This window comes from Mytilus edulis, chromosome 7, assembly GCF_963676685.1.
Source record: "Mytilus edulis chromosome 7, xbMytEdul2.2, whole genome shotgun sequence".
NCBI classification, from domain to species: domain Eukaryota; kingdom Metazoa; phylum Mollusca; class Bivalvia; order Mytilida; family Mytilidae; genus Mytilus; species Mytilus edulis.
This window is the reverse complement of record NC_092350.1, coordinates 33,610,228-33,623,035: the sequence shown is the minus strand read 5'-3', so window position 1 is coordinate 33,623,035 and position 12,808 is coordinate 33,610,228. Positions and strand designations below refer to the sequence as shown.

The following is a 12,808-nucleotide window of genomic DNA, read 5'->3' as shown; positions in this document are numbered from 1 at the left end:
CCCATCGCACATAAGAAAATGAAAACAAAATAAATACAAATATAAAAAATTATAAAAAAGATAAAAACGAATTTAAAGGAAATAATTAATACAAATTTCAATAACAAAATTAAATTCACATTCTCGTGCATCGATCGCTGCAACTGCAATAGACTTCAAATAACTAAGACCATAATGAAAAATTCAAAACCAAAGCAACTCCATTTCTATAAAGAGGAACAAAGCAAGGAAAAGGTGTTTTGTGCTGACGCAACGTTTAGCAGTCACAAATTAATCAACCGACCAGTCATCTTTTTCTATAAATAAAAACTAATTAAGTTGTGAAACTGTTTCTATTTCGATACTTGATAAAACTAATCACAGACACCCGACTGTTCAATCATAGTACATGACTTATAAAATTATTGTTCTATGATTAAACAGGGTTAAAATAGGAGTACCTCGCGTTTAACAGACAAAACGTTTAATTTGGAAAATAGCAAAAATCAAATACATTACAAATACATTAATTTACTAGGGATAAGTCATATATCTTTGTCAAGTATTAGTTGTATTTGATTTCCTGACGTTGTCACGCAAAAGAAAAACGTAGTTTGATATGATTCATAAATCCAGTATTCCCCAGTTATCATGACAGTACAAATATGTAAATGTGTATCCGGCCGTGAAACACTTTGGTACTTTATAAAGGATACTTCTTTTTATTGATAAATATTATAAATATATCTACATTTTATTGATAGTAAAACTTGAACTATGATGAATGCTAATGATCACACATACGATGAACCAGCTGAAGAAAAAGTATACACACAACTTTCATCCATTTCTAATGATTATCGAAAGTATGATGACTTAAAACGACCAGGCTCGCATCACTCATATTTTGAACCTCAACCAGATCCTAAACCACATCATGTATGCAAAGATGTTAAAATCAAATTTTGGATAGCATTCACAACTGTTATTATCATAGGATTAGTAGCTGGGCTAACGTACATTGTGATTAGGTTTCGTTATAATACAGAAGAATGTACTAAAGCTTACGATAGCGGAAATGCAGGCTTTCGAATATCAGAAACTAGGGCAGAATGTCCAAATGATTGGCAAACTTTTGATAATAGGTGTTATAAAGAATTCCCAGAACGGCGAACATGGTTTCAGGCTGCTGATCATTGTCGAAGCATTGGAACTGATCTTGTTAGTGTTCATACTGAAAGGGAAACCAGTTTTCTGATAAATTATTTTACACAGACGTTTCAGTGGATAGGACTCAGCAATTATCAAAATAATGGGAAGTTTGTCTGGAGTGATGGAACAATTTTGAATTATACTGACTGGAGAAATAACGAACCGAATAACTTCAATAATAACGAGAACTGTACACACCTTTTCAATGTTTACCCTAAGAAGTGGAATGACAACAACTGTTTTATGTCGTTGAGATTTATTTGCAAAATGCAAGTTTATCCAAGATGTGGGCCTGGTGTGTGGATATATTACAAGGATTCTTGTTATTCATTTAATACATTACTTGATTTCGATTTTACTGATGCCCGTTCATTTTGTCGGAACAATGGTTCAGATTTAGTTATCATTGGGTCTAAAGAGGAATATAATTTTATAATAAGTCAAACTACTAAACATCAAGGTGCTGATTTTTGGATTGGATTACAGAAACAAAGGAATCAGACATACATATGGATAGATGGCAGTCATCCTACGTACCTCGCCTGGGGGATAGATGAACCCAAAGCAGATAATAATTTATGTGTCAAATCATCTAGCATGTATGGAAATTGGTATGGTGATAGTTGCAGCAATCAAAATCGGGTTGTTTGCGAGAAACGATTACTAGTCTAAAAACTGAACATTTGTAAAAAGTTTTGAAAATCAAAAATAATTTTCACTGATTTATTCATGTTTTTTTACTTGAAACCATAAGATTAGTTCTCGCCAAGTGATCACAAGATGATGAAATTTTACTGAACGAAGACCCTTCAATATTTCATTGAGTATCAATGGGACGAATAGTTGCTAAAATAATACAATGCAAAAATTTGAACGCAAAGTATTTCTCTAGATGTAATGTATAGTAGATAAAGAACGCATCGAAACTTTTAAATAATTCACCACAACTGTGCATAACAACAATTATTCCTTTTGTATATGAACCAATGTATTGTCGAACTCACTGATAAGCGTGGAAGCTGTGTTTTTTGCCTGTATCTTCTACCCGATAAAGTTGATTTGGCACTATGAATTAACCATCATTATTGTACAATCATAAATCCGAGTTATGATAAAACCCAAGGATTATATGAATTTAGCCATATACTAATGGGCGTGTACCTAGCAAGGTTAACTGAACCACATATGCTGTTGTTTGTTAGTATATGTTAGTATGTTTTATATTTTCAGGGGAGTTTGGGTTAGTGATAAATGATATCGGTTGTACTGTAGGATATTTTATGCGTTTTGCCGCTAATTCTTTTATGTGTTAGTGACGAAGTAACTACTCTACAAACGAACAAAAACATCTTTAGTATTCAATGCAAAATAACAAAATAACAATGATTTAACGCGCTCAAGGAAAACAAAAAATAAGAAGGATCGGTTAAGATACACGTTTTACATGAAAGGAAGGTAAATTTTTTTCTTAAAAATATTCCTGGAACCAATAGATTAAATAGAGATGTTCATAGGCAACCTGAATGATCAAACACATGCTTGTACTACATGATACCGTATAGCGGGTTATTTTCGCGGGGCGTACATTTTCGCTTAGATTCGCGGATACAACAAAGTCGATAAAATAAATTCCACCGATTTAAAAGTGTTCATGCAAAGGTATTGATAAAAATTTTGAATCCGCAAAAATAATAAACGCAAAGTATTTCGTATACCTTATTTAATGAAAATTGCGAAATTTAACACCCACGAAAATAACCCGCTATATGGTATTAAGTTGGTAGACTGATCATGGTTTATCATAAAATTGAGAAAGGAAATGTATGGGGAACGTGTCAAAGCGACAACAACCCGACCATAGAACAGACAGCAGTCGAAGACCACAATGGGTCTTCAATATAGCGAGAAACTAACGCACCCGGAGGCGTCCTTCAGCTAGCCACTAAACAAAAATGTATATTCGTTCAGTGATAATGGAAGTCATTCTAAACTCCCAATTACACTCAAGAAACAAAAATTAAAAATCATACAAGACTAACAAAGGCTGTGCATTTGTTATTTGAAATGTTGATTAAATCTTGATTGTCACACTAGTCGTAAGAGAACAAATAGAAAAACCAAAGGCAAATTTACAAAATAATGTTGTTCGAGATGAACCCTTTGTCAGAGACAGATCTTCAAGAATAAATCTAAAACCGTCCGGAAAAAGTAAAATCACAGAAATACTGGACTCCGAGGAAAATTCAAAACGGAAAGTCCCTTATCAAATGGATAAATCAAAAGCTCAAAGACATACAACGATTGGACAACAACTGTCTTATTAATTCCTGACTTGGTACAGGCTTTTTCTAAGGTAAGAAATGTTGTTAAACCTGGTTTTATAGCTTAAACCTCTCACTTGTACGACAGTCTCAGTAAATTCCATTATATGGACAACGATGTGTGAACAAAACAAACAGAAATAACAGGATAAGATTTTCAAATAATGGTATAGGAGAACAGCTGATATAGACTTCGAACAAAACTAAAAAATATCAGAAAGACATACAACATTCAACGTACAACTATACACCATGATTTCCCTTGAAAAATGGCATGAATGTAGGTATTTCTGAAGTATCAGTATTTTGTATTCCATTTGTGGAACCGACATTTTACAACTTGCAAGAAACAATTCGACGATAAGGTGCATTCTATTATATCATTATTGAAGGAAAAAAATGATTGTGGGTAAGACAAGTGAAACTACTGATAGAAATTCAACCAAATCAAGATGGCTTCAATAAACAACTATAAAGAACGACTACAGCTTAAAGGACCTTTTACTATTGCTTTGACTTTTTATCAGATATTCGGAATCCTCTAGTTGTATCCATGCTAGTGTCTATTAAAAATGTTCCCGCGTATCCTTACTTTTCTTTTCAAAATATTCATTTATATTGTTTAAAAAAACGTTTTGGAAAATCTTATATAATCTTTGTCATTTTGTTTTTATAGGATTTTTTTCAACAAGAAAGGGGCCAATATTGAATATATGAAAAATCTATAAAGAGACAGTTCCCGACAAATTTTCAATGGTTTATATCTCAAAACAAGCATACGAACCCTTCATTTTTTCTGCTTTTCTAGTTCCTTCATTTATATACTATCAATTTATTACAGTCTTTTAAAAAGTTTTTTTTAAATTTTGAAACAGAGTAGCAAAGATCCTTAACATTTTGAAACTCTGGTTCAATAACGCCTTTGTCTACATATATCAAGAAATTTATGATCGGAATCAGAAAAAAAGAAGAATACTGTTACCACTAGATTGTATGCAGTTAATAAACTGATGGTTGAAGAATTTTACAATAGATAATTCAATGGCAAATTGATATAAAGCTCATAATTTTGTTATGCTAACGCATGACACTGAAAAGACTTGCACACAACCAGAACATACAAAAACCCAACCCATATCTGTTTTAAGAAGAAAGAGAGGAGTAACTAATTAAAGAAATACAATCGATAAACCTGTCAATATTGTAAAGCTGATAGCGATATTGATCATTGAGAATTGACATTTTTTCAGAAAGAGTATAAAGATGAATTTTAGAAACTGTACACAGTATGTGTTATCCATATAACGGAACTATGATAAACTGTCATACAAATAACAGGTTAAGCTAGCTATTAACACAAACAATAATGTTGTAACAGCCGTTGTCGTCGGATTATTTCTTGATTGTATCAACTGTATGAACTTCCTCTTTTTGAATGTAACTTGAAGGCCTATATATTTTGTTAAACTTTTTGTATACAGAGATACAGATTATTAGTAGTTGATATAAAGAGGGGCGAAAGATACCACAGAGACAGTCAAAATAAACTGACAACGCAATGGTTAAAAAAGAAAAAGACAAATAAAAGTACACAACAAGCAACATAAAAAACTAAGCTACACAAATTCCACCAAAAAATGAACTTATAGGTGCTCCGGATCGGGAAACAGATACTGCACCACATGTGGAACCTGTCGTGTTACTCGTGTGTTTAACTGCATATCGATGTCAAATGTCGAATCCTAATGCAAACTAATTGCTTTTATAACAAACAAAACATCCATAATGTATATTTCATAATGGACACAATGTTTTTTAACGTTGCGATGTAGCCTTTTTTACGCAGACGGAGGGAGGTTTCTGATGGACATCATTTTTCATATTTACACAAGTACTTAGGAAGAGTGTTTTTGTTATGATCCGTACACAAATCTCAATTACAAAAACAGGCTCATAAAGCAATAAACATGACGTGTTTTTTTGTAAGCATACAACTTATTCATTCCACTTATCCTCACCGTAAATTAGAATCAGACGATGAATGTTTTGGGAAAACAGTACTATTTATTCTGCCATAGGCGACAATACTAACATTTTCTAAATTTACCGCTTTTTATAATAAAATCCTGGATAAATAGTTATGTGTTGTGTTAGTACTTTATTATTCTATTTTGAAAATTGAAGCCAAATAGTATCATGTCCAATTTCCAACGGATCTTGTTCATGTTATCCATGCCCACCTTTAATTTACAATTAAATTTATAAATTTTGGAAGCCTTTTCGAATAATTCTCTAGAAAATATTTTAAAAGGTTTTAAAATGTATATTGTAAAAAAACACACTGCAGATATTTATTAAAAAAATATTGTACCCTTACAGCCAATCACAACGCTCCAAACTTGAATTCCTTCACCTGCCTTGGGTACACAAAAGGCCACCCGAATGCTGGGAAAATGAATTAGTACCGTTTTACCAATTGTAAAATGGCGAATAAATATGATATGAATAGGGTTACATCCCAGTTAACTAAAAACAATTTAAATAAGAAAACAAAAAACTCAACTCTATTTTATTTATATTGGATAGGTATGAGATTAAGTTGATTTCCGGACATTGTCATACACTGAAATATATGTAGATTTGTTGATTTCTAAAAATCCCGTCTTTCATATTTGCTATTTTTAAGTACACTTAATCGCTCGAGGCATTCATCCTCAGTTATATCTATACAAAAATGTTAAAGTGCATCTGCATGATTAATATCGTGTTGTTTCTTTATAAAGGTAAATATTCATGGGAGACGATATAGCCAGGTTTTATGAAAAGTAATTGAAATATAATGAAAACTAGTAATCATATTTACGACGAACCTACTAATGAAAGAGGATATACACAACTTGCTTCAATTTCAGATAATGTTCAAAAGTATGACGACTTAAAGCAATCAGACTCGCATCACTCATATTCTGAACCTCAACCAAACCCTCAACCATATGTGAAAAAAGATGTGAAAGTAAGATTGGATGTGTCTAATGTTCATGATAAAAAAGCAAAGTGTTTCATAAGAATATGGATAGCGTTCACTACTGTTATCATAATAGGATTAGTAGCTGGGCTAACATACATTGTGATTCAATCTCGCTACAATACAGAAGTATGTGATATATCTAAAAATGTAGGTTTTCGGATATCAAATATTTGGACAGAATGTCCAAGTGATTGGAAGACGTTCGATAATTGGTGTTATAAAGAATTTCCAGAACGTCGAACATGGTTTCAGGCACGTGACTGATCTAGTTAGTGTTCATAAGGAAAAGGAAAATAATTTTCTAATAACAAATTTTACACAGACATCTCCGTGGATATAACAATGAGAAATATGTCTGGAGTGACGGAACAATTTTTAAATTTACTGATTGGGGAGAATCAGAAACGAATAACTTCAATAATAACGAAAACTGCGCCCAACTTTTGAAACCTGACTCTCAAAAGTGAAATGACAACAATTGTTTTATGTCGTTGAGGTTTATATGCAAAACGAAATTTATCAAAGATTTGGGCCTGGGGATTTGTTATATTAAAAGAATTCTTGTTATTCAATTAATACATTACTTGATGTTGATTTTACAGAAGCCCGTACATTTTGTAAGAAAAATGGTTCAGATTTAGTTATGATTGGGTCTAAAGAGGAATACAATTTTATAATAAGTCAAACTACAAAACACCAAGGTGCTGATTTTTGGATTGGATTACAGAAACACAGGAATCAGACATACAGCTGGATAGATGGCAGTTATCCTACGTACCTCGCCTGGGGGATAGATGAACCCAGAGCAAATAATAATGTATGTGTCAACTCATATACCATGTATAGAAATTGGTATGGTGATAGTTGCAGGAATCAAAATCGGGTTGTTTGCGAGAAACGATTAGTTTGAAATGAGTAATTTGTCAATTGTGTAAGGCAGGCGCATGCATGGTTCGAATTATATGTTTTTGCTTTATTTGTTTTTAGTTTCTGCCTCAATAGCATATTAAATGTTCTTTTTATATATGTTTCTACTTTTGCGATACACTTTATAACAAAACTGTATGCATATGGTTTCTAATTTTGAATGAATTGTTTATTATTAATTTATATTTATGTTACAAACAAACACAATAATAAACCGATAAAACGAGTGAATTTCTAATAAGATTAAAAATGCCTGTGGGCCTTACCAATCATTACATTCACAGGTGTTCCATACATAATTAAACCATCAAACGCTTCTTTAAACATTTTAGTGACTATAAAGCGTGTTAACAATATATATAATCTTAAATATATTGATATTGGTTTGAGAGTACATTGCAGAGAACATAACAGCAATCTTGACTGATAAACTAAAATTCAATAAAACCTTCGTTCGTCATTGGCTTTAGGTTCTGGGAAGTGAAATACATATATAGAGCTGAGGTATATACGTCGCAGAGACAGCGAATGAACAATAGAAATAGCTAAGATATTAAGAAGTCTATATATACATAGGTATGATACATTGTACATTATACGAAAATTAAGGTTGATTTATAAACATACATTTGTTAATTAGATTAATAATTGCAAGGTAACAAATCGGAGGCATTAGTTCGCTCAAACCGACCTTCCTTAAAGTGTCTGTAAATTAGATTAGGTTTATTCTTTAGAAAGGCTTATTGATACGCAAACTAGAACGAAGAATTTTAAAATGGGTTAAAACTATATCCTCGTTCTGTAAAATTCAGATGATTGAAAAAATAGTTTGGTTTTCACGTCGTAAAATTGCAGGGTAACTACAAATACACTTTTGTAGAAAAGGAGCGCAGTCTTATTCATGTCACTACTTAATCGTTGTTACTAACGAAAAATATCATCTCAGCAATACTATTCAATATAAATGATTTAACATTCGTTAAATAATATGGTCTGATCTGAGCTACGCCTGTATTGTTTTATGGACGTAATTACGGAAATGAAAATTGTAATCTGAAGTGCTGGATAAAACCGTATCGTCACATTAGTCATTAAAGTACAAATATTATAACCTGAGTCGTATAAAGCATTAAGATAGTTTTTTAGTGTAGTCGTTCTTCGACCTCTTGTTTATGTAGTCCCTGCATACCTTTGGAATTTTTTTAACTCTTTATATAACTTTGAATTATGCCATAAAGATTTCAGTTGCCGAACATACTAATGTCTTTTTAGTTCAACACACAACTTCAAATGTCATATATTTATTCGTAATTTTAATTTTACGCTACTGTGTGTATTTCATGAAGAACAATGATAATATATATAGGAAGATGTGGCATGAGTTTTAATGGGACAACTCTCCATCCAAGTAACAGTAACAGTTACCAACATCAGTAGACAGTTAACAGTAAACCGTTATTGGTCAAGGTACGGCCTTCATCATGGAGCAATGTAAAGCTAAGTAAATTGTTAAACAGCATTTAGTGCAATAAAGATGCATTAATTGTTTTAGAAAAAAAAGAACTGCAGTTTATTAATTTACTGTGAAATAATTTTGTTGTTAGGCGTTTAAAATTTCTGTTGATATAAGAAATTGAAAACAACACGTTTAATAATTTGTTGCGTCCGAATCGCCTTTCTGGATTCACCTTCATCAGGAACGCTCAAAGCCAAACACATAAACACGTGTATAAAACAAAATGGTGAGGTCTAACTACCAATAGGATATTCGCATTTCTGATTTGAGTAATTCTGATGTTTGGAGACAGCATATGCATACCTGCTCGAATTAGTAATAGACCACACATAGTCATGACATTTCATATATTTCTTTTTTGTGAAGTAAAAGAGATTAATAGCAGAACTTAAAACGAACGTGTTTTATCCCGAATTCAGCTAGTGGGTTGCAATGACGTACACAATTAAAAATATTCTCAATCAAGAATTCACCTGCAATAGCGTATATACAAATATATATATCAATATAATAGATGTATTATAAATCAGACATACAAAAGACTATAGATAAAAGTAATCACACGAACAAAATCTTTTGTATTAATGAGCCGAATTAAGATACCATATTAGGTACAACTTTTAGGAATTTTGGGTCCTCGATGCCATTCAACTTTAAACTTGTTTGATCTGAGCCTCACTGATGAGTGATATGTAGACGAAACTCGCGTCTGACGTATGAAATTATAAGCCTGGTACCTTTGATTTCTGATTAGATAAAGTATCAAAATCAATTATGTATGCAAATTGGAACTGCAGAAACGAAAACCGTGTTGTAGAAATGTAAAAGGATATCACTAGAACCCTTTACTTAATATGAAACATGTGAAATACATGTAGTAGTACTTAGTATTTGAACATTTCAATGATAACTTTTCGTAAATATTTACTAATCAATATAGTTTTTTTTTATTCCGAACAGTACAGCGTATAGAACATACATTTTACATTACTTTTTGAATGCATTAGTGTTATCTTAATTACAATGATTATACAAAATACACATATGAGGAATTAATGATTTCTCATTTAGTGACCACAATCAGATGCAATGTGACTGAACGAAGGAACCTACATATTTCAACTAATATCAACGGAATGATTAGGCGCTGAAAACCTTACAACGAATAGACTTGAACGCTAACCATATCAATGCTTGAAATACATGCTAGACAGAGAACGTAATAAAACAATCAAACTAAAAAAATCAAGGGTTGTAGAATATAAACAACAGTGTCGTAATGGAAAAAAAGACAACAAATTACTTAAACGAATATTTACAAATTTCCTAAGAAAAAATTAAGATTGAACATACGAGACTCAATTGTAGGTGGGTTTGAGTCCGAAAAGGTCAAGGAGTAAATACTTGAAAGTGAAGGGTTTAAATCAGATTATTGCCTGCTTATAATAACAACGAAAAGGAAACATTTAAAAACTAATAAAATGAAAATAGCATTACAAGTGTAATATTTTGTATAAGTGATAGGTCAGATAATTTAATTAAGTATAAACAATATTATAACGGACATAATTAATTGTCGTTTTTATTGACTGATGAAATATGGGTTTTTACACTAGTCATGCATTTTATCATCCTTTGCGCATGATACAACGTGACTTTGTGAATAAAAGTGTGTGATGAAAGGCAGTCATTTAAAAACAAAAAAGCGTTTATAATGGATTGTAAAAGAAATGACGAATATAATACATACGAAGAACCTATTGACGAGCATGGATATACACACCTTGCTCCCATTTCAGACAATTCTCGAAAATATGACGATTTGAAACCTTCTGTATCGCACCACTCATATTTTGAACCTCAAACAGATCCAGATGCATATCAAACATGTAGAGATGCCAAGGTAAAATTGAAAATATCTGTTATTTCTGATAACAAATCGAAATGTCGTATAAAGTTATGGATAGGGTTTACCACTGTCATTATATTAGCGTGTGCATTGACAGCTGGGCTGACGTACATTGTAATACAATCTCGAAACAACACGAATGTGCATATTCCTTCAATCGAAAGCGGAAATAAGGACAATGAAAACAAAGGTTTCCAGATATCAGAAATAAGGGTCGAATGTCCAAATGACTGGAAGACATTTGATAATTGCTGTTATAAGGAGTTTCCAGAACGTCGAACATGGTTTCAGGCACGTGACTATTGTCGAAGTATTGGAACCGATCTAGTAAGTGTTCATAATGAAAGGGAAAGCAATTTTCTAAGCAAAAATGTTACACGGACTTATAAAATTATGTGGATGGGACTCAGCAATTTTCAAAACAATGGGAGGTATGTCTGGAGTGACAGAACGATTTTAAATTATACTCATTGGGGACCATCAGAACCGAATAACCTCAATTATAACGAAAACTGCGCAGAGACAAACTATCGAACGTGGAATGACAACAATTGTTTTTTGTCGTTCAGCTTTATATGCAAAATGCAAATAAATCCAAGATGTGGGCCTGGTGATTGGATATATTATAACAATTCTTGTTATTCAATTGATCTATCACTGGCTAATTTTACTGAAGCTCGTAACCTTTGTAAGAACAATGGTGCTGATTTAGTTATCATTCGTTCGAAAGAGGAATACAATTTTATAGTAAGTCACACTTCTAAGCAATCAGCAGGTGTTGATTTTTGGATTGGATTACAGAAACTTAAGAATCAGTCATACAGATGGATAGATAGCAGATATCCGACTTACCTCCCCTGGCGAAAAGAACCTCAAGGAGATAATGATTTTTGTATTAAATCATCTTTCGATCAAGGCATATGGTCTGGTGATAATTGCAATAATACCAATCACTTTATTTGTGAAAAACATTTACTATGAATTGTCCCAACGTTAAAACCCCTATAATAGTAGAACGACGGTGTAGATACACAAAACCAGAAAAGATTTTGTATGCTTTTTAAAAAATGTCTTAAAGGGGAATTTAAATTATTCCGTTGTAGTTATTTTTATTTGAATTCAATTGAAGAAAAAAAGAATCGAAAAAATACCGAACTCCAATGAAAGTTCAAAACGGAAAGTCCCCAATCAAATGCATAATCAAAAGTACAAATACATCAAACGAATGGACATCAACTGTCATATTCCGGACTTGTTACAGGCATTTTCTTATGTAGAAAATGGTGGATTGAACCTGTTTTTATAGCGCTAAATCTCACCCTTGTATGACAGTCGCTTCAAACTCCATTATATTGACAACGATGCGTGAATAAAACAAACAGACATAAGGAGTGCATGTTTAGTGAAAATAATACGATACAATGAACACTGAACAAAGCTACTGAGATCCTTATTTAAAACCAACACTTTGCTTTTATGTTTGTCAATATCTTTATATCTAGCTCTAGACTAAGTGTTTTTTTCTATTTAGTGGTAGCAATCCGACAATAAGATTCATTTGAAAATTTCAGGGCTGATATAACTTGATCTTATGAAATTTTTAACCTCACATCAGATGTGCTCAAAATGCTTTAGTATAGCTCGTATGCAAAATTAAGGAGTAAAACCAAAGACTGGTCGACTCGGAAGGAGAATAATGTGTCAGGTTAAGTTGACATGTCTTCGTTTGAATTATCATGTTTTATCACAAATTTGTTACGAAAACGTTGGGTTTTGCATATGTAATAACATCCATATTGGCCCTGGTATCATCCCTCGGCCCATATCGTCCCTCGGCTAAAGCCTCGGGTCAATATGGGAGTCACGGGATGATACCAGGGACAATATGGAAAATTTCATGTTATAATCTATACTTA

At 32.3% G+C, this 12,808-nt stretch overlaps 1 protein-coding gene across 1 annotated transcript; it reads left to right on the top strand.

The window, feature by feature from the left end:
* Window positions 1–679: 679 nt before the first annotated feature.
* LOC139483095 (C-type mannose receptor 2-like) lies at window positions 680–11,984 on the top strand. Its single transcript, XM_071267128.1, has 5 exons — window positions 680–1,861; window positions 2,422–2,499; window positions 6,425–6,525; window positions 7,094–7,447; window positions 10,647–11,984. Exons 1-5 carry the CDS (start codon window positions 757–759, stop codon window positions 11,871–11,873), a joined length of 2,865 nt encoding a protein of 954 aa, XP_071123229.1. The 5' UTR covers window positions 680–756; the 3' UTR covers window positions 11,874–11,984.
* The last annotated feature ends 824 nt before the right edge of the window (window positions 11,985–12,808 follow it).

Excerpts from the sequence above, each read along its gene's own strand:
- LOC139483095 (XM_071267128.1), top strand. The coding sequence starts at position 757 with ATGATGAATGCTAATGATCACACATACGATGAACCAGCTGAAGAAAAA. Across the intron at positions 6,526-7,093 it reads ATGTGAAAAAAGATGTGAAA|AAGAATTCTTGTTATTCAAT; the intron begins GTAAGATTGGAT and ends TTGTTATATTAA. Across the intron at positions 7,448-10,646 it reads TTTGCGAGAAACGATTAGTT|ATAAAAGTGTGTGATGAAAG; the intron begins TGAAATGAGTAA and ends GTGACTTTGTGA.